At 30.8% G+C, this 18,989-nt stretch overlaps 2 protein-coding genes across 2 annotated transcripts in view; one reads left to right on the top strand and one right to left on the bottom strand.

The window, feature by feature from the left end:
- LOC128994199 (beta-parvin) overlaps positions 1-2,019 on the top strand; it is a 38,845-nt gene extending 36,826 nt beyond the window's left edge. Inside the window, exons 8-9 of the mRNA XM_054418578.1 lie at positions 138-210; positions 1,127-2,019. Of these exons, the coding sequence (XP_054274553.1) occupies positions 138-210; positions 1,127-1,203 (150 nt within the window). The 3' untranslated portion in view covers positions 1,204-2,019. The remainder of the gene's footprint in view (positions 1-137; positions 211-1,126) is intronic.
- An 878-nt stretch (positions 2,020-2,897) lies between these two features.
- On the bottom strand, positions 2,898-6,382 carry LOC128994200 (uncharacterized). Its single transcript, XM_054418580.1, has 2 exons — positions 6,279-6,382; positions 2,898-3,578 (listed from the first exon to the last, which is right to left on the bottom strand). Exons 1-2 carry the CDS (start codon positions 6,318-6,320, stop codon positions 3,036-3,038), a joined length of 585 nt encoding a protein of 194 aa, XP_054274555.1. The 5' UTR covers positions 6,321-6,382; the 3' UTR covers positions 2,898-3,035.
- Positions 6,383-18,989: the final 12,607 nt, after the last annotated feature.

Genomic DNA, 18,989 nt, shown 5'->3' with positions numbered 1-18,989 from the left:
GTTTTATTCCTATTATTTAACCCTCATAGTGAAACTAGGTACATTTTGAACCAAATATGAATACTAAGCAGAGTGTGCCATAAGGTAGGTAGCTTCATTGATAAACTTAGTTAATGATTTTTAATTTTTTTTTTCAGGTACACAATGTGTCATTTGCCTTTGAACTCATGCAGGATGTTGGACTTGCCAAGCCTAAAGCCAGACCAGAAGGTAAAATACAGAATATTGTTGTTTGTGATTAGAATTTACAATTTATTTACATAATTAAAAAAATTAATGCCACTGCAAATGTGCAGGATAGTTAAATTTCTTTTGCCATCGGCAAACATTCTTACTTGCACATCAACAGTAGAACCTCAAACAGCAAAATTAACCACATTTTACAAAATTTTTATATACTTGTTTATCTTCAACAATCAATGAATCAATCATTCTCACTTTTATTTCATATTACTTGCCAGAAATAGTAATTACTAAAAATATGTGTTGATTGAGTGGACAAGATATACTTTGGTTAAAAGTGTTTAATAGTATTAGTACAATATTTGATTTTTTAAGTGAAATACCTGGTTTCTGCAAGCCTTCACTTACCTTATTTTCTTGTGGTTCTAGTGTATAATGTAAGAAAGGGTTTTGGACTTACAAATCTATTTTAATCCTAGACTACTCTGGGGGTTATTGTAGTGACTAAATTAGTAACTAAGAGGTGTAGAAATCTACCAAGAGACTACCTACATTTTTAAAAGTTATATGTGTGTTCATAGCTAACAATATTAAGCTCCCTTTGAAGTAATGAACGAAACTGTTGAATATTTTTTGTAAAAAAGTGTAAACAATAGACAAAGACACTCAGGCTTCAAACAATAAATACAGTATCAATATAGCTCTCGGTATATTAGGAAACCTGATAAACGGAAAAATGAAAATAAGTATTTTTGCCAATAGCTATTATCCTACTCTTAAAAAGAATGAAGTGTACTTAAGTACAAAATAATTACATTATTGTCCACAAAAGTCACTTACAGAGTAAAAGAAAACACTAGAATAATAGAATAATTGGTTTGTTTTGAAACCATTTTGGTAACCACATTATCTCCTGAACTAATCTGTTTTTGTGTGTTTCTAGATATTGTCAATTTAGATCTGAAATCCACGTTGAGGGTGCTTTATAATCTCTTCACAAAATACAAGAACATCAACTGAGTTGGTTAGTTTGCTTCTTTGCGGTGCTAAAATAAAACAAAGGTCGACTAATATTGTGTCTTCACAAGTTACTGCCAATAGTATTAATATTTGTGGTTAGCTAGGGGGCCTGGGGGCGGAGCCCCCAGCGAGCCAAAGGCGAGTATACTGTTATACTTGTATACAAATTGTCGCAGACTATTAAAAACATATAAATTTAATGTTTTTAGCATATAGCACATTCTAAGCCAACTTCCATAGTAAAATCAGTTTTAATTTAGCTCATTCCATAATTATGACAGGAAAAGGTAAAAGTGTAAATGACACAAACTAATTGTAATGCAAGCACAAAATTTGTTTAAATTGGTTTAACCAGAAATAAGCACAAAAACTTTACACTTGGTGAAATACACAAAATGCTTTTGTCAACTGTTGAAAGTGTTTAATGAAGTTCTTTTGAAGACAACTCATCAGTAAGAATGAGTCATTTCGGAATGTTAGCACACGCCAGCAAGGTAAATGCAGGGAGTTTGAAAAATTAAAATTATATTTCTCTTCCTAAATTGAAGGTACCTATTAAATTATAAAATAGAATTTAACTATGTTCTCAATACTGTATTAAAACAATAATATATTATTCTGTTGTCTTGGTCAACTTCCAATAGGTAAAAGTTATCTTATTAAATACCGTAGCATAATTTAAATTTTGTAACCCTGCAAAACTGCTTTTCGTTTTGATAATTTGAAATATTTTCTATTTTAAGGTACCTACACTAGAATAATGATATTGTTACTGTCTGTTAACGTTTCGTTTGCCTTTTGTCGAGAATGTTATTTTTTTTTTAAATGTTGCCTTAACAAGTAATTTGTTTGCATGCATAAAGAGTACTAGTCACTAATGTTATTTTATAGAATTTTAATTCATATTGTGCCTTGCATAGTGAGATATATTATTTTTTACTTATAATTTATACAGTTATGGCTATAACAAATATATATTTTTGCTACTCATGTTTTAAAATTGTTGTTTACAATTGAGCAGATCTGTTTGTGAACATTTTATTGTATCACAAAATGAACATTCAGGGCATTTTTTGTAGTATTGTGTTAAGTCTTTGACTATTGATACAACTTCAGTATCCAATTGTCAATTTTTAAATGTACTAATGTCTATTGTTTTACTATATACACCATTTAAAAACTGAATCTGCATGACTTACGAAGAAAGATAATATTTTATAATTATTTTATCATTATTTTATAATGATGTCTAGACTTTTTGTAATGTAATATTGTATTCATTGTATGTTTTAAAGATATAGAGATTAAGTTTTATAGTGCTTCCATACTAATTCCTAATTTAACGTGGCTTTAAATTATATTAAAAACATTGACAGGAAATTAGCATCTTTTTACAACCTTGATTATTTATTATCATAAGGTCACTTTAAATAAGACTTGAAAAAATAAATTAGATTTACGATTACAAATTAATGACCAAACAGTAAAATCCAATGCAATTTCATTTACAACTGCAAAAGGTTGTACAAAAAAAAACATTATGAAACATTTTATTTTCATGGTTTCAGATAGCTCAAGTCATAAGCAATGTATTAACTAAATGTATACAGCTTTAAGAATTAAAATTATGAAAAATCATATTAATCTTTTATTGACATAAATTAATCCATGTTGTTCAACAGTCAATACAAAAATCAATATATATATTTTAATGTGGTTGATGATAAAACAGTTTTGAATTTACTTTTTATAATAAATAAAAATGGATGCTGGGATTTTTCCTAAAATAAGAAAAACAAAAAAAATAATTATGATTGGAACCAAGCTGTAGTTTAGAACCAGTCAGTAAGAGTATGGTAGACACTAGAAACTGTGCTGGCCAAGCCACTGAAAAATCCTCCAGTTTCAGTCTTTGTCTTTTTAACATCGTCAACCTTTGATTCTTTCAATTGCTCTGATGTTTTCTTGTCAGAAAGTTCACTGTTGTCTGACTCTTCTGAACTGAATAATGCTAGTGCCAGAGGGGATTCAGTATTGGTGTCAATAGAAGTTTCGTTGCTGTTTTCTGAAGAATTGTTATTCAAGAAATCAAGATCTGTGTCATTGTTTAGAATGTAAGTTCGTGTAATCTTCAAGACCATGGGATCAAGGTTCATGAAGAACTTAAGAGTTCTAAATGCATCAAGGATTTTCTTCATGAAGATCCGGTAGCCGATCTTTGGCCAGTCCATGTAGTGGTAGTCAGTGATCTCTAGTACTGGCACAGTACTGTTGTCATTGTCAGCTATGTTGTTGGCAACAGTGGGTGTTTCATCAGCTGCTGTCGTCTGTTCGGTTGATGTAGTAAATATAGGTACAATATCTGCCCCAACACCCTGAAAAAATAGTTTTAAAACAATATTTATACTGAAAAGTTTTTACTTTGATTGTTTTGCAGTACAATTTACTTTATTCTGTAGATTTTTGAAAAGCAAGTAAGAACTTATATTGGGATGAAAAACTTGAAGTCTATAATTTCACACTCCTTCAGATAAGAAAAAAACAATACCTTTTGTCAGAAGATGTTGCCAAAATGGTTACAAAATAAAGACGTAATGTAAACTAAACAAAGAATCATAGCATATGTTAAAATCAAAATCAAGCCACAACCTAAACACAGTACAAAGAAAAAAAATTACATGATGACCACTGATAACATAATACAGAGAAAGTCTTAAGTTTACATTTAAGTCACAATTTGGAAATGACTACTGATCGAATAGGTATTTTACAGTATTTTACAGATTTGATTTACGTAGCTAAATAAGGTTATAACAAATAACATTCATCATATGTTATTGGGAATTAAAACAACTACATGATTCTGCAATTTTAAATAACTAGGTATTCTCAAATCAATATTTTTACCTAAATAGGCTATTATGAATATGCCTTCTAATTATTTAGAAATATTTTTGATGATATTTGCTTTATATATTTTTAATATATTTTAAAAATATATTTGATGTGTTGGCAACACACTTTGTTGTATTGATTGTTGTGTTGGCAACGACTTGGGGGATATTATTGCCCAAGAAGGATAAAGTATTTATTGCGTTTTCGTTTTACAAGAAAATACCTAATTCGCATAAGTGTCATAATAAGGAAAATTTCATAATGCATTCTTAAAAACTGTCTGATATTTTTAGAAAATGAAGACGAGCCATAAACACCCGTAACGCACGGACAACTACTACTTCTGGCAATGTTTTGTTGAATGTAGAACACTTGCTTTAAAACAATAATCATGTGAAATGTACAAAATTTAAGAAAACAAACCTCATAAGGTAGGGTGACAACTATTTATGCAATTCTCTCAAAGTAGGCAAGTTTTTAAAAAGTTACATCTGCTTATTGTATGGATTAATGCAGGATCATTTCTGTCTGAATTGCAAAATCTGGCCAAGATTGAGAAAATATCAATTGGTTTAGGTTCAAGGTCGGGTTCAACCAGAACTGTGGGTTCACCAGATGACATTGGCGAGTAAACACAGGAAAATACCGTAATGTCCACATCTTTACTTATGAAAATTAAATTGTTATAGATGTTGATAGTTCTGAGCGAAACTGACAAGTTAAATTGATGAAATAGTTATATTTTGTATTATATCTATAAACATTTTATTTATTTATTGCTTTATTAAAAACCATGAAACGTGATCTCAACTGCCTTTCACTAATATGGAAGCAATCCTAGTATTGTTGAATTAAAGTTAGTTGATTATTCACATTGTTACAGTTGCATTGTCCCTTTATCTATGGACTGCTTATCATGACAATATACAATTATCACTTCAGTATTGGATTGCAATGATGTATTGAAGTACCTTATACAATGTTTTAAGAAATTTTGGGTTTTTTGTAATACTGGTTTGTCATCTGTGTGTAAACACTGTGTCAAGCTATTTAGGCACAAACGTATCTATTTCACGTTAATAAATTCAGTAATAATTTATTTATTTAAATATTCAGTAGCAAAGCTAATCTTTCTTGATCAGATACAAATCTTTGGAAACCTTAAACACATTAATAATATGAATAAATGTACAATGAAATTAAATGTAACATGAAAACGTAATATTGCCATGGAGGTAAAACATGGGAAAAGCACGATGAAACCATTGAAACATTCGCTGAGACCATAACATAGCTTGCACCATTCCCTTTTGAAAATCCAGAAAACACTATAACAATGTAAATTTCCATAAAAATTAAATGAAATGTTACAATATAAGAAAAGAAAAATGCCAGACGCTCGAATTTTGTATTTTGGTTCATAAAATGGTGGAAAAGTATAAATAACCATAATTAGCTCACTGAATAGACTGATACATTTAGCCCAGAAAGGAGTTTATACCATATAATTTAAAAATTAGGGGAATATATTTGTTAAAAATATATGCATAATGAGATCACTGAATAATCCACTATGTGCAGAAAAGAGTTTACCACCTACTGTTCCTTTTGAATCTTCAAAACTATTCCAGAAGATAAAATAGCAACAGCCTTACGTAGTTGAGGCATATATGTGTAAGAGATGGTAAAATAGGCATAATTATATTACTGAACAATCAATTTTTACCAGAATAGCCTTTAGAAATGTGTGTGTGTATGTATGTAATTTATGTATGTTTGTTTGGAAATGTATGAACATCAATATGTAAATGAACATAAAATTTGTACCGAGAGATAAAACAGCGCCAGTTTACTTTATACGATGAGCCAAGTGTAAATAATTTAAATAATAGGAAAACATTGAAAAGCATAATGAAGTCACTAAATAATCCATTATGACCAGAATCGAGTTGAAACAATTTAATTTTGAAACTTCACTAACATCAACAACAAAATTCCCCATCAAAATTTAATAAAATGTAACAAAACAATAAAGAAAATAGCCAGCCCTTGTACATGACTGTATATCAATGCTGAAGAGTCCATAATATGAGGGAAAACGGAAAACACGACAAAAACAGGCATAATCAAACCACTGGATAATCTAAACATAGACAGACGAATATGAAATCAAATGTTACCAGAAGATATGACAGCGCCAGGCCCAAATAGATGAGTCTCATCTTGTAGTTGTAATCGAACTGTCTTAGTGATGCAAGAAATGAGTAAACACTGAGCAATGTACTCACAAGTGTTCTACAGTGTGACATGCCTTTATCTACGTAATGACAATACTATTACTGTACTTGGGTCTCTGGGGTCTGCTTCTATGTTTTGGAATACTTCTGCAAACCCGAAATATCCATGCAAACTTATTATGTTTAAAAAATGTTTTGAAGCTTTTAAGTTTTTGAAACGGATATATTTTATGTAGGCTCTATGTAATAAATACCCCCACCGCAGCAAACCTGCAGACTAAGAAAATTTCCATTTGCTAAATAAAAAACATAAAATTTAAGATTTTTTATATTTTGACTGCAATTAAAGGTAAAACCCATATTTTAGTGATAACTGCAAATATTTTCATACGTAGACTTTGGCAGAAATATCAGCCTTATTAGGAAAGGAAAAAAGTAGAAATGCAAAACAAATAGCAGGTATTAGGTTCATGGTTAAGTTTCTATAAATATTTTCTGTTTCGACCTGTTATATATTCCCAGGAATAAAAATGACTACTCTATGGAATAACCTTTTTAAGCTCAGGTATTAAATTAGATCAGTTACTTTAGTTTTGATAAAGCATATTACGTGTAATATATTCCCATTACAAGCTCCACTCTAAACCTAATGGCAGTCACTCCGTGGTTTCCATGCTGCGCTACACAGCAACGTTATACACAGCAGCGTTAGTTCCTGATACAGATTAGTTCCATGTTAATTACGGTTGTTCACACAAATCGACAATTAACTCTGCGAGACATCGACTGGATCACATGACACAATCACGGATTAATATCCTGTCTCTAATAACGGAATATTGAACTTTGTTGTTATAATGATTGCTTTTACAGAAATAAATTTCAATTATTCTCGCAATGTCTATAAAGTACCTATTTCTCAGACGATTTTTACAATGAATACGAATTTCTAGTATTCCTGCAAACCAATTGCATAGAATCGAAAGATTTTGCATAATGCAATATTGGGATTCCAGAAAACATGCAATTTGTACCCTGGCTGCTGATGTTTACACAAGTAGTCCTTATTGCTAAAACCACCTGCTACTTGATACTTCATTTCAGATTTTTGTTCCTTATTGCTCCCTCTCAGTTTATATACAAGGAAAAAACATCAAATAATTTTTCATAAAAATTGTAGCCTACATTAAAACACATTATTAAAAAACAATCAATAGAAAACTTATCTTTTCTATGACAATGACACAATCTACAGGATTAATTTTCTCCAATAAAACATCATTAGAGAATTGCAGAAAAGTATAAACCAAATTGAGAAACGTAAGTTTTCACATTAAAATCGTTAAGTAATTCTTATATAAAACATTGGCGTGCATCGGATTAAAAGACTTGGACGAAAATTCTCTTGCGCACATGTTATTTTATTTCATAATTGTCTTATCCTTATAATATTTTGAGTCGGTAGCACAATAATTGTAAAAATATTATTTTTCCATACTCCTATTCACAGTAATATTCTATATTGAATTCAGACTAAAACAAACTTGAGAACAAACAGTTTAAGTAGAACCATCGAAATAAGAATTGATACTTCATTATTATAGTATTCTCAGGACTTTTACAGAAACAGGCGGAATGTTAGAGAGAAGCGAACATGTCACATTACATGTCAGGTGGAAAGTGTAACATCCATACTTCTGATATGTTCCATGTATTTATTTTCTAACTGCATTTGATAGAAAGTATTTTTTACTCTTAACTGAGAAATAAATGATTTTAACAGTTTTGTAATTCTTGCATTACGGATGTTGCGGCATTACATTTACGTAAAGCAAGTTACAACAGATTGAGCTGTAGATAAAGGTAAATACCTATTTTTTTAATTGTCGATCACATTTTTTAATTTAATTTAGATATATTAGTTGTCAACGTTTCAGTTGCAAATAACTACTAACTAATCATAAAGTCAAGGGAGAAACAAATACTTCGCTCAGTAATAATCAGTTGTAATTTGGTTCTTGAAGCTGGCAAACAATTACAGTCTAAAGTAGTTTAAAATATATACATGGATGCTTAAGTTAACTGTTATTTTGAAGTATCACACTGTGATGTATGTAGGGACTTCTATCTAATAATAATATCACTTAAATATTCTTATTTTTAGGCTACTTTACCTTTCCATTCCACCTTTTATAGACGTCCATGGTTCCATTCTACCTTCCTCACATTGTTTTGTTTTACGACAAATTCTGCTTCCCTCCTGTAACATGCCCGGTCCATCTCAGACATATTTAATTTTTTCCTCAGCAACCACGTTTATTGTTTTAAACAGATACCTTTGTTCACAATTACGTTTGATCCACAATTTTACTGCACACATCAATTTAGAGAATTTAAACAATCAAACCATCATAGATCTTGGAACTTTGTCTTGTAATTTACGTGGATAAGTTGTTTTTAGCGAATTTCCCATATAGGAATAAGCTATTACCGTAGGTCTCATGGTAAGACCTTGACCCGGGACCGATTTACTTTTTCGTTTTGAGGTCCCCAGAGGCCAAAAACACCATCCGTTCAAATTCATATATATATATATATTTATATATATATATTTATATATATATATTTATATATATTTATATATGTGTCCGTTAGCGCGATAACTCGAGCAAAATTGACCCGATTTCGATGAAATTTGGTACAAACGTGTAAACCTACATTTATTCGAACGAGTTCGCGAACCAGCATAATCGGACCATGGGATCAGGGGTTTATGGGGGGTTTTATGGGGTAAAAATGGGTTTTTCTCATTTTTGCCCCTAAAAACTTTAAATTTCTAAATTTCTCTCTAGACCATTTTGAAGAGCTTAAAAAAACAAATAATTTAGTATATTGAAGTTTTTTTGAATGTTCATTGACTACGGAGAAAATTCAAAAAATTGTAAATTTAAAATTCCCATGTTATTCTTATGGAGAATAAATAAACTGTTCTAGTTTGCTTGTTTATGGATATATTTTAAGTAATCAAATTTGGCAATTTGGCTTATTTCATACTAAGCTATCAATATTTCAATTGAAAAAACACATCTCAACATCTTCCCCGTAGCAGCAAACCTAACTACTCACTAAAATTAATGTTATTTAAATAGGATATAAATCTGTAAATTTTTAGGGAATATTTTAGTAGTAATCAAGCCGGGTAAATGGAAATTCGCTTAGTATGCAGGTTTGCTGCGACGGGGGTATTTTTTTTTTATTTTCTATATAGAGTTTTTTTTAAAAGGTACTCAAATTTGGTTTTCTTTTTGAATTTGAAATATTTAACTCGATTTAATAAAAGAAAATTGTTTTAAAAAGTGGATAAGTAAAGTAGTAATGGTTTAAAAAGTAGTTACCAAAAACAAAAACACATGTCTATTTCTTTTAATACGATTGAATGAGTTGGCACCGGTATACTCTGCGTCAACGCTTAATTTTTTATATGCACAAAGCTTTGTTCTGCGGTTGACTAACTCATTATTGCTATTCATTATTTGATGAAACAAAGCTAGGGTTTGATGAATGTCCTCAATGATGTAACGACAATGAGTTGGTCGTTTGCCTAATATATATTATTTGTATTCACAATTGGTAAAAGAAAACTTGAGTGAGTTATGTGTGTGAATTTAAGATTTAAGTTTCCAAATAGTTTAATCTATTATACAATAGTTCAGTAGTTTTTGTAGGGATATACTAGAAAGTAAAATATTATAGGTATGTGGTATTAAAATTGAAATTGAAGACATTGATCCAAAAAAGACTAAAAAATGTGGTTTAGTTAGCTCTTTCACACCAAAACGGACATCAATGAAACTCCACTTCAAAATGTGTAATTGGTAGTTCCTTCAGAACTTTTTTTTTCTCTTCTGAACATGTAACCTTTTTCGTATATTTTCTGGTCATTAGGTGCTGTTCAGCAAGGGTATTTAAACATTTTGTAAGTGATTTGTTTTAGCTACAATGTTAAACGGAAAATTAACCTTCATCTCTTTGAACAACTCTTTGAAAAACCAATACGGTAACAATTATTTTATTAATAAAAAATTGTTATATCATTAAATTAATATATTTTATTTCCTATTGATAAAACGGGTCTTCATTAGCTTTAGTTAAATAAGTCTTACGCCATCAAATACAGTAGCCTACGAACTACACAAACTAGTTTTAACGGCAATTTATACAAAATGTATATTAGTTAGGATAAGAAAGAAAAAAAACATACTAGTTTTGGTTAAAAGTAACTGGAATGGTCCAGCATTGTGAAATCTTATCCACTGTTAGAAATGAATTTGAGTTCAAATGGTTTAAGGGTTTCTTATCTTTATACATTCGTGTGAGGCCGCGTTTATCTTAGTCGGAGGAAAAATAGATTGTTTGGACGAAGGATTCTTTGTGGAAAGTTTTCTAAAGGAACTATATGAGTCCTCTTTATAAATCAGAGAGATTGCTTCACTAAACAAAAACGATAAAAACGATAGAATTTTGAGATTTTGTAATATTTGGATAGTATTTGTACATTAAGAAAACTTAGCTTAATTTTATGTGTTTATGTATTCTAAGCAGTTTTGTTGATTTCCTGCAATGAAAGTCTTTCCTAGTAGGATTCTATAACCAATGTTAACCCTTATGGTTGGTTAAACCGTACAGCTAGTATAATCGTAGTTTGTGCAAAATCTCCAGTCCACAGTAACAAAAAGAAGCGCTTTCCTTTAAAATAACATCTCAAACAGTTTTACACTTAACAATCTGTTACCAAACACATTCCTTATGCAATTAGATTTGTTTCGTAAGACAAAACCATTACTGCATTGTTTAATCTTTCCTTAAGTTAATCGCGTTAACATGGACTTAATCGTTAAAACTTATTCAACCCATAAAACCCTTAAAGAATCGAAAGCCATAAAACAAAAAAAAAGAAAGACTAAAGCAAAATGTTCTTCCAACTGGAAGAATATACTATGATTGGATCAAATATTGTTGGATACACGTGGGAATTTCAGCTAAGCACGTACAAGTATGGTGTTTAGTACTCAGGGGAGCTACCAGAATGCGCCACCTGTCTGTATTGGAACATCTGATGTCTGGAACCTTGGAGAATTTAGTTTACTCGTGCTTAGCTTGTTTCATGCCAAAATGTATCTATGCTACAGAGATCGTGCGTAATCCTTTTAGCAATAACAGGATTAACAGGTTCAACAAGGAAAACGTACAACCAGGAAAATTAATGCGTTAACAGTGATTGAAAGGTACATTATACTAAATTGTATTGATGTACTGGTCATTTCAGTACATAATCTGCAATGGAAATTTTATATTTTTTGCTCTGTGTATTCATTTTTGGTGTGTCACTTATTAAAATTTTTATTACAATTTATTATACTTTTGGTATAGGCTAATATGATACTTATACCGTCAAATGCTGGTGTTCCTTTTTATTTCAATACAGTGCATACAAACACGTTATATGTAATTAGTATTCAAAAATATTTAGAAATAAAATATTTGTCTACTAAATCTGTATTTTATTCCGTAGATTGTCAGAGGAAATTAGGTTTATCATTACCACTCACTTTTACAAAAGGGAGGTAATTTTATTTCGGTTAGAATTACTACACCCACAGATCACACTTAAAGTTACTGAACAAAGATCATGCCATATTTTGAGCAATACTGCTCGTAAAAAGCACTGTGATATAGGGGCTGCTCTCTAGTGTTAGTTAATTTGTCGTAGGCCTAATAATCGAACATTAAAGTTTCCTTAAAAAGCAATTCAGGCAATTTTACAGATGTACTAATTGCGTAAGGTGCTAATGGTAACTTTGCCTCAGTCTCAGATACCTTAGTTTGATCTTATTGTCCTTATTGCTACTTAAACTAACAGTCTGTTAGCTAAATCCTCGCACTACGACCTTTCAACTGAAACGTTATCTCCTTTATTAGTTTTACACCGGGGGTCTAAACGTTTGCAATTTAATATTATTTGTCATTCGCTAAAACCTTTTAGGTGAATACCATATAATTTGCTTATTATTAGTGGAAGTTATTATGGCAAATTGATAGTTGGTGGTGGTTTTAATTTTAAGTGCCTTCTGTTCAGAAACATATTTATTGAATAACAGTGAGGAAGGTCATATAGATAAGGTAGCGGTTTCGAATCCATGCGAGATCGTTTCCAGACCCAGATGCCATTTGTCATTGGGCTATGAATTAATGATGCTATCCAACAAAAATGTTGAAGGTAACAGGACCAGGGTTTTGGACGCTCCCTTTCAAAACGTAAAAAACGTCACTGGCGTAAAAACACACATTTTGTTTAAGCGCTAATTACGTACAATATTTTCTGCCGAGTTCTACCTGGAAAGAGTTGAACAGCATAGAGATATTTTGTTAGTTTTAATAGCAAGGATTTACATTTTAGTTTTGATTGAACTTATCTGCAAAATATAATATAAACTTCTGAATTTGTGTATTACAGCAATAAGGTATATGAAGGTGATAAACCATTTCCAACATTTAAAAATATAGGTAATAAGCACGCTAAGAATATATTTCACGTGGTAAAGAAATCTTACGCGTTTTCTAACAGACTTTTACTTAGTACAAGTAAAAGTTACAAGTAAAAGTTAATTCCAAAGTATAGATCGGTGTCGGCGTAATTATGTGGTTACAGTGTTCCCCAACTAATTTAAAAGTCGTGGTTCCATTCACCAAAGTTCAGTAACTTTTTGGTGATTAAAAGTTGTGTCCAACTATCCTTGATCATTTTGCATTGTAATAAACTGTTTTGTAATATTAGTAAGTCATAACTCACTTGGTAACAATACTTCTTAAGTAAATCTAGAAAAATAAACTTGTAAATTATAACTATATAACTCATATACCTTTACCGCACATTGACACAATAAATAACACCTCTTAATTCGTATAGGTATTATAGTCAGATCTAACATCATAATTTTAATGTATAAATAATAAACAGCCACAGTAAGGTAGGTTGTATGTGATTCGCATAACAATATGCGCTCACAGACCTCTTCCCGCATGACCTACTCTGATTGCATTACATATATCTCCCCAGGGTCTAGATTATAACAGGATAGGCCTTCAAATGAAACAGGGCAGGTTCTACCATCTGCAATCTGTGTTCTGCATGTTAATTAAAATTTAACGACCATAACCAGACTCAGGTAGCTTATCCTCAGAGTCCCTCCTCACTGAGTATTAAATGATTGTTTGTTATCCTAAGCAAGTTTTACAATTTCAACTTCATTGATTACTTAGCGGGTTTTCTGCCTATTTTTATCATAAACGTCTTATGGACAAAATAATATTTTGTGAGGCACACGCTTTTTGTATTGTTTATAAGGATTGTTTTATTTGCATTCTACATTGGATGTATAAACGTAATCAATCTATTTTTACAAAGTTAATCACACCTATTAATTGATTAAAATATTCAAGTGAATTGGATGTAAATAAAAGGTAACGTAAATATTTTAAAATATTTCACACCACGTCTTTATGGATCTTTGCATCACGTAAATATTTACTATCATTTAGATGTTTAGTCACAACAGGGCATTTGTTTATTGAACAGAGTTATTATTTTAAAGCGAAAATAATATATACTTAATGCGTTACTCATACCGTAAAGAATTTTACCTACTACCATTTTATAAAGTCCTTTTCAGTTTAGTGCTTAGAATATAAAGTGTCCCATAACAGCATTGTTTACTTTCATAACAGCATAATTTTACTTATAACAACACGGTTAACGGACCAATGAGGTTCAAGGATTTAGAGAGAATAAATAAAATTGTAATTATTCAATCTTCTACAAATCAGCTGTTCAGGCCAATGTAATTAATTGTTGAGCGGTGAAATTAGTGTTTGGTACAATGTCTCGTTGCATCACTGTTAGTGACAAAAAGAGGATATAAACTAAAATAAAAAATTACCTCTCTTAGAATTTATAAGTAGTGATATTTAGTAATTAAAAAACTGTCGTAGGTAAAGTAGTGTACGCAACTCGCGTAAATAGTCTTACCACAATCGTTAAGTGAACTACTATTACGTTATTCAAGTCATTGAAGTATCATTAAATATATGCATAACAATAGAAAAACGTTGGCCCGTGTTTGTATACGATTATACTTATTTTTGCAATACTGAAATTTCTTTGTGTGTTATGGTTGTCAAAATAAAAAATAAAAAAAAAAGGTTTTATAATGTAGAGTGGGTAACACGGTTAGTGTCCATGTGAAGGACACTCACTTTCTTAGAAGTAATATATCACTTTTCAGCGAGCGTTATTTCAACTTAACGAGCGTAAGTGAAATGGAAGCTCTCTTCTACGCGTTAAGACCAATGGAAATGACTTATGCTTCTCAGTTGTCCTACAATGTAAAGGTAATTTGCAAAATGTAGCTTTAAGGAATGATTGGGTGAAGCAATAATCACATAGAAATGGGTGGTACCGTTTGTTTGTAGTTACATCTTACATCTTAAACATCTTTACCTACGACCGTTTTTTAAAGTAACCATTTCAGTTCAGTTCTTAGAATTGACAAGTTTCACTTAACAGCTGTTTACTTTCGTAACAGCATAGTTTCGTTTCATAACAGCATATCTTTTCTCATAACAACACGGGTAACGGACCAATGATGTTCAAAGATTGAGAGAACAGAAGTAAAATTGCAATGCCTCGAACGTCAAACTAATCAGCTGATTAGCTGATCAGTTTACAATTTTAATTGTTGATCCGACTTGTTCCTGTTGATACTCGCGTATTCTTTTACCTAAGTTGGTGGAAGTTAAAGGAAGGTAGATTAAACTGATTTAAACATGTCAGTTAGTGAAAGTGAAGTTGACGAGATGGGAATGAGAGCAGAAACTGTTTGTGCTAATCTTTTGCCACCAAAATCGAAACAAAGGTGTGAAATTACACACCAGAAATACATTAAATGGACGAAACAAAATAAGGTTAAATTGATAAAAGAATGTACTTCTGGTTTATTTTGAAAACCTCTTAACCACTTTTTAACCCAACTCGTTGTGGACCACAATATTTGATGCTGAGATCTAACTGTGAATTAACTGTTTCACTATATTATTTAGTTGTAAAAAATATATGCAATATTTTCTTAATTGTACCTGATACAGTATTTATGGTAAGAATGCTGCTACTAGAACCTATTCCATGAAAAAATTAACTGATTATTTAACGAAGTTTTACAAACACGTAATTACATGAAATCGGCTAATCAGCTGAGTAAACTGAGCAATTAGTAATTTTCTACTCATGTCGTAAAGACTAACTTAACGCAATCGTTGCGTAAACTACTATTACGCACATCTTTAACCTCCAAGTTACTGTTTAGTTTCGTAATTTTGTAAACCAAAAAAATTTTACTATTAACAATAATGTTTTTATGATTCGATTTGTTTTCTTACATATGATGATTATTATTAACAATTTCTAGTTACTATTAACATGAATGTTTTTAATTAACTATGGTTCGAATTTTTATTTTTTACATATGACGATGGATGTAAGATGTCTTCTATAATTGAAGGCTAGTCAATAGCTATAAAATACGTACTTTTAATGAAATTCCCAGTGATTACACAAACAACTCATCATAAATGTGAAAGTTTGTGTTTATTTGTTTGTTTGAAGTTCAATCACGCATTACCTAGTGGTTGGATTGAGTTGAAATTTGGTATAATGATAGCTTATGTTCCTGATTTCGGGCTCAGCCCCATTGGTTCTGGAGATTCCCATGTTAACATTACCAGTATTCATATTTTAAAGTAATTAAAGAATTTTGCCACCTGTTTCAACTACTCTTGTTGGTGCTATAATATTCAATAGCATTAAAAAGTTGTAGGGTGTAGCAATATTATTATTTGTTTTGCATTTATGGCAACAGCTAATTTGAACCAAGCAGCAACAAAAAGCTTTGATACACAATGGGAACTGTCCAAGTGGGATTGTTTACAGTTATGCTTATGTTTTTGATTTATAAATAATTTGTGATATTGTGCGAGTATTTGGCAATTTACTCTTTTCTATTGCTTAGGAGCAGTGGTAGAACATTATTATGGCTATGGCAGATGTGTTATACTATAAAATACCGTAAATTAAAAGAACCAAATTTTCTCAAACCTTGTCCTCTCCCATTGCAAACGCAAGGCTAGTGCTACTGCAGTAAGCATTATACTTACCCGAATACTTTATCAATTTCTGATGGGTGTAAAACATTATACTTATATGCCAACCCCGTACGAAGGACGGGTACTCTGCTAGTCAACTATATTAATGGCAATACTCTCTAATATCAACCTAATATCTCGATTCAGTAGCGTGCAAACAATATCCATACAGTAGCTGTGATATCGACTTAGTACTAACATCATCTCTTTAGTGGCTACAATATCATTTAATACAAACAATATCAACTTAGTAGCTACACAGAATCAGTTATTTCACCAACATACCCCCCCCCCAGTTATTTCACCCTTTACTATTATATTTTTATTGAATAAGTATCTAATCCCAGTAACTAGACTACGGTTAAAACAAAACCACCACCTTACTAATTACACAGATTACGGGACTAACTACACTAATGACAGGCTATCTAACACCCATTATCTACTCAAGACCCAAGAGTCTAAACTACCTACTACACCTACTGTTTATTCCTTATGAAATACCCTATTACTAAAAACTTAACAACCATGTTTATTACATTTGACGGAATGTTTGAGTGAATTGAATTTTATAGGGTGTTTTTTACGCATCCCTAATTCCTAGTTTTTTAAAACACCGATTAACAAACAAAACAAGCTTATATGTTGGTATTAATTATTGCTTTACTTAAACTGTTATCAGTTGATATGCATTGTTGAATAGTTATCTATGAGGTATATTGGGAATTTATTGTAAATAAGACTCATGGTGTCTTCTTAATCTTAAGGGTAAAAATAATACGTTGAAAGTTAATAACTTTTTTATGCAAAGAAAGGTTTGAAATTAGGTCGAGTTTAGCACCTAAAAATCAAATATTCTTTAATACTTACCCAAAGAAACTGGATCCGTAGTAAAAGAACCTACGTACAACAATGCATACTTTAAGAGCTAGTAAAACCGGTTGAGTCTCATTTGCAATATATTCCCAATAGCACTAACCCTCTTAGATAACTATTCAACAATGCATATCAGCTGATCAGAAATTAAGTAAATAAAACAGAGATACCAACATTATAAATTTGTTTTGTCGTTAAAACGTGTCTCACAGTACTTGTAATATTTGGATTTCGTAAAAAAAACCACTCTGTATAACTGTATATTATTACATAGTATATTAACATTAAACATTTTCAACTATAACGTAGGAGAAAAGATTGCTTCTGGGCAAAGAGAGAGGAAATGAATCACAATTGATGTAAACTTAATGGACTGTTGGTAATGTGCTTGGGGTGAATGTAGATTACTGGACAGGAGTTGTAATTGATGCAAATGTAACGAGTGTATTGATTTGTTAGGAGGACACTGAATAAAACACTGATGTTTTGTTACTGTGCTTTAGTTGGTGAAATAAATTAGAAAATAACGACTAAATAGTATAATGTTTAAAAGTGTCAAGTCTTAAATATATTGCATAATTCATGTGCATAAACTATACATTAGCCTTAATCCTTTTAACCTAATGTAAAATTAAAATTGTTGAAACATTAAAAACATGAACTATCATATTAAGCTGTATTATAAATGTCATTCAACGGTAGGTTATCAATCTATTCAGTCATCCTATTCATCGAGTCATAAACTCAAATAACTTGGTTGAGATTTGTGTAAAAAACATCTTAAAATAACACTCAGAGTTTTGAGATTTAAAATAAGAAAAATAAGAAAAATATTTAGCAAGCAATGTAAGGAGTCAACTAAGCATTTCATTTTATTGCTTCTCAGACATGCTTCAAATGTTAACTGGTTCGAATAAAATTGTCATCATATTTTGACTTCTCTGCTTGACCTATTTATTCTGTCTATCTCTATTATAAACTGTATTTAAATCCTACTTCAGTTACCCGTTTATTAAAAATACAATTTGTAAAATATGTCAAGTGACGACTTTATTTTCCTGAAATCCTAATAGATTTTGTTCAGGATGATTTTAGTATCTTAAAAACGAGTTTTAATCTCACCGGTACGGTATACGAATAAACTGACATTTATTTATATTTTTTCAAAACTTTCTTATAGTTAATTAACATTTCTTAGACTTAAATTAAATGATTAGTGAACAAAAATCATATTGAACAAGTATAAAGCTAGCGTGCGTTATACAGGGTGATTGGTACTCAGTGTGACACAAATTTTTTGGTGTAAGTACAAAGTAAATGCAGTGTGATGATGCATATCAAATGTTCCAAGTCAAGAGATTAGCTTCCCAAAAAATTATTTTATGTTTTTCAAAAATAACCATGCTTTAAAACTTAATACAGCGATTTCTCAATTACCTGTATATGGATTTAAGTAGATAATGTAATTTTCGTGTTCTACATTAAATTTTGAACAAGAATAATAGAAAATTACGGAGGATCAGT

Source organism: Macrosteles quadrilineatus, unplaced genomic scaffold (assembly GCF_028750875.1).
Source record: "Macrosteles quadrilineatus isolate MER2022 unplaced genomic scaffold, UCM_ALF_1.0 Scaffold_5__1_contigs__length_97177068, whole genome shotgun sequence".
NCBI classification, from domain to species: Eukaryota; Metazoa; Arthropoda; class Insecta; order Hemiptera; family Cicadellidae; genus Macrosteles; species Macrosteles quadrilineatus.
The sequence above is the reverse complement of the archived record's forward strand: the minus strand, read 5'-3'. Positions and strand labels throughout refer to the sequence as shown.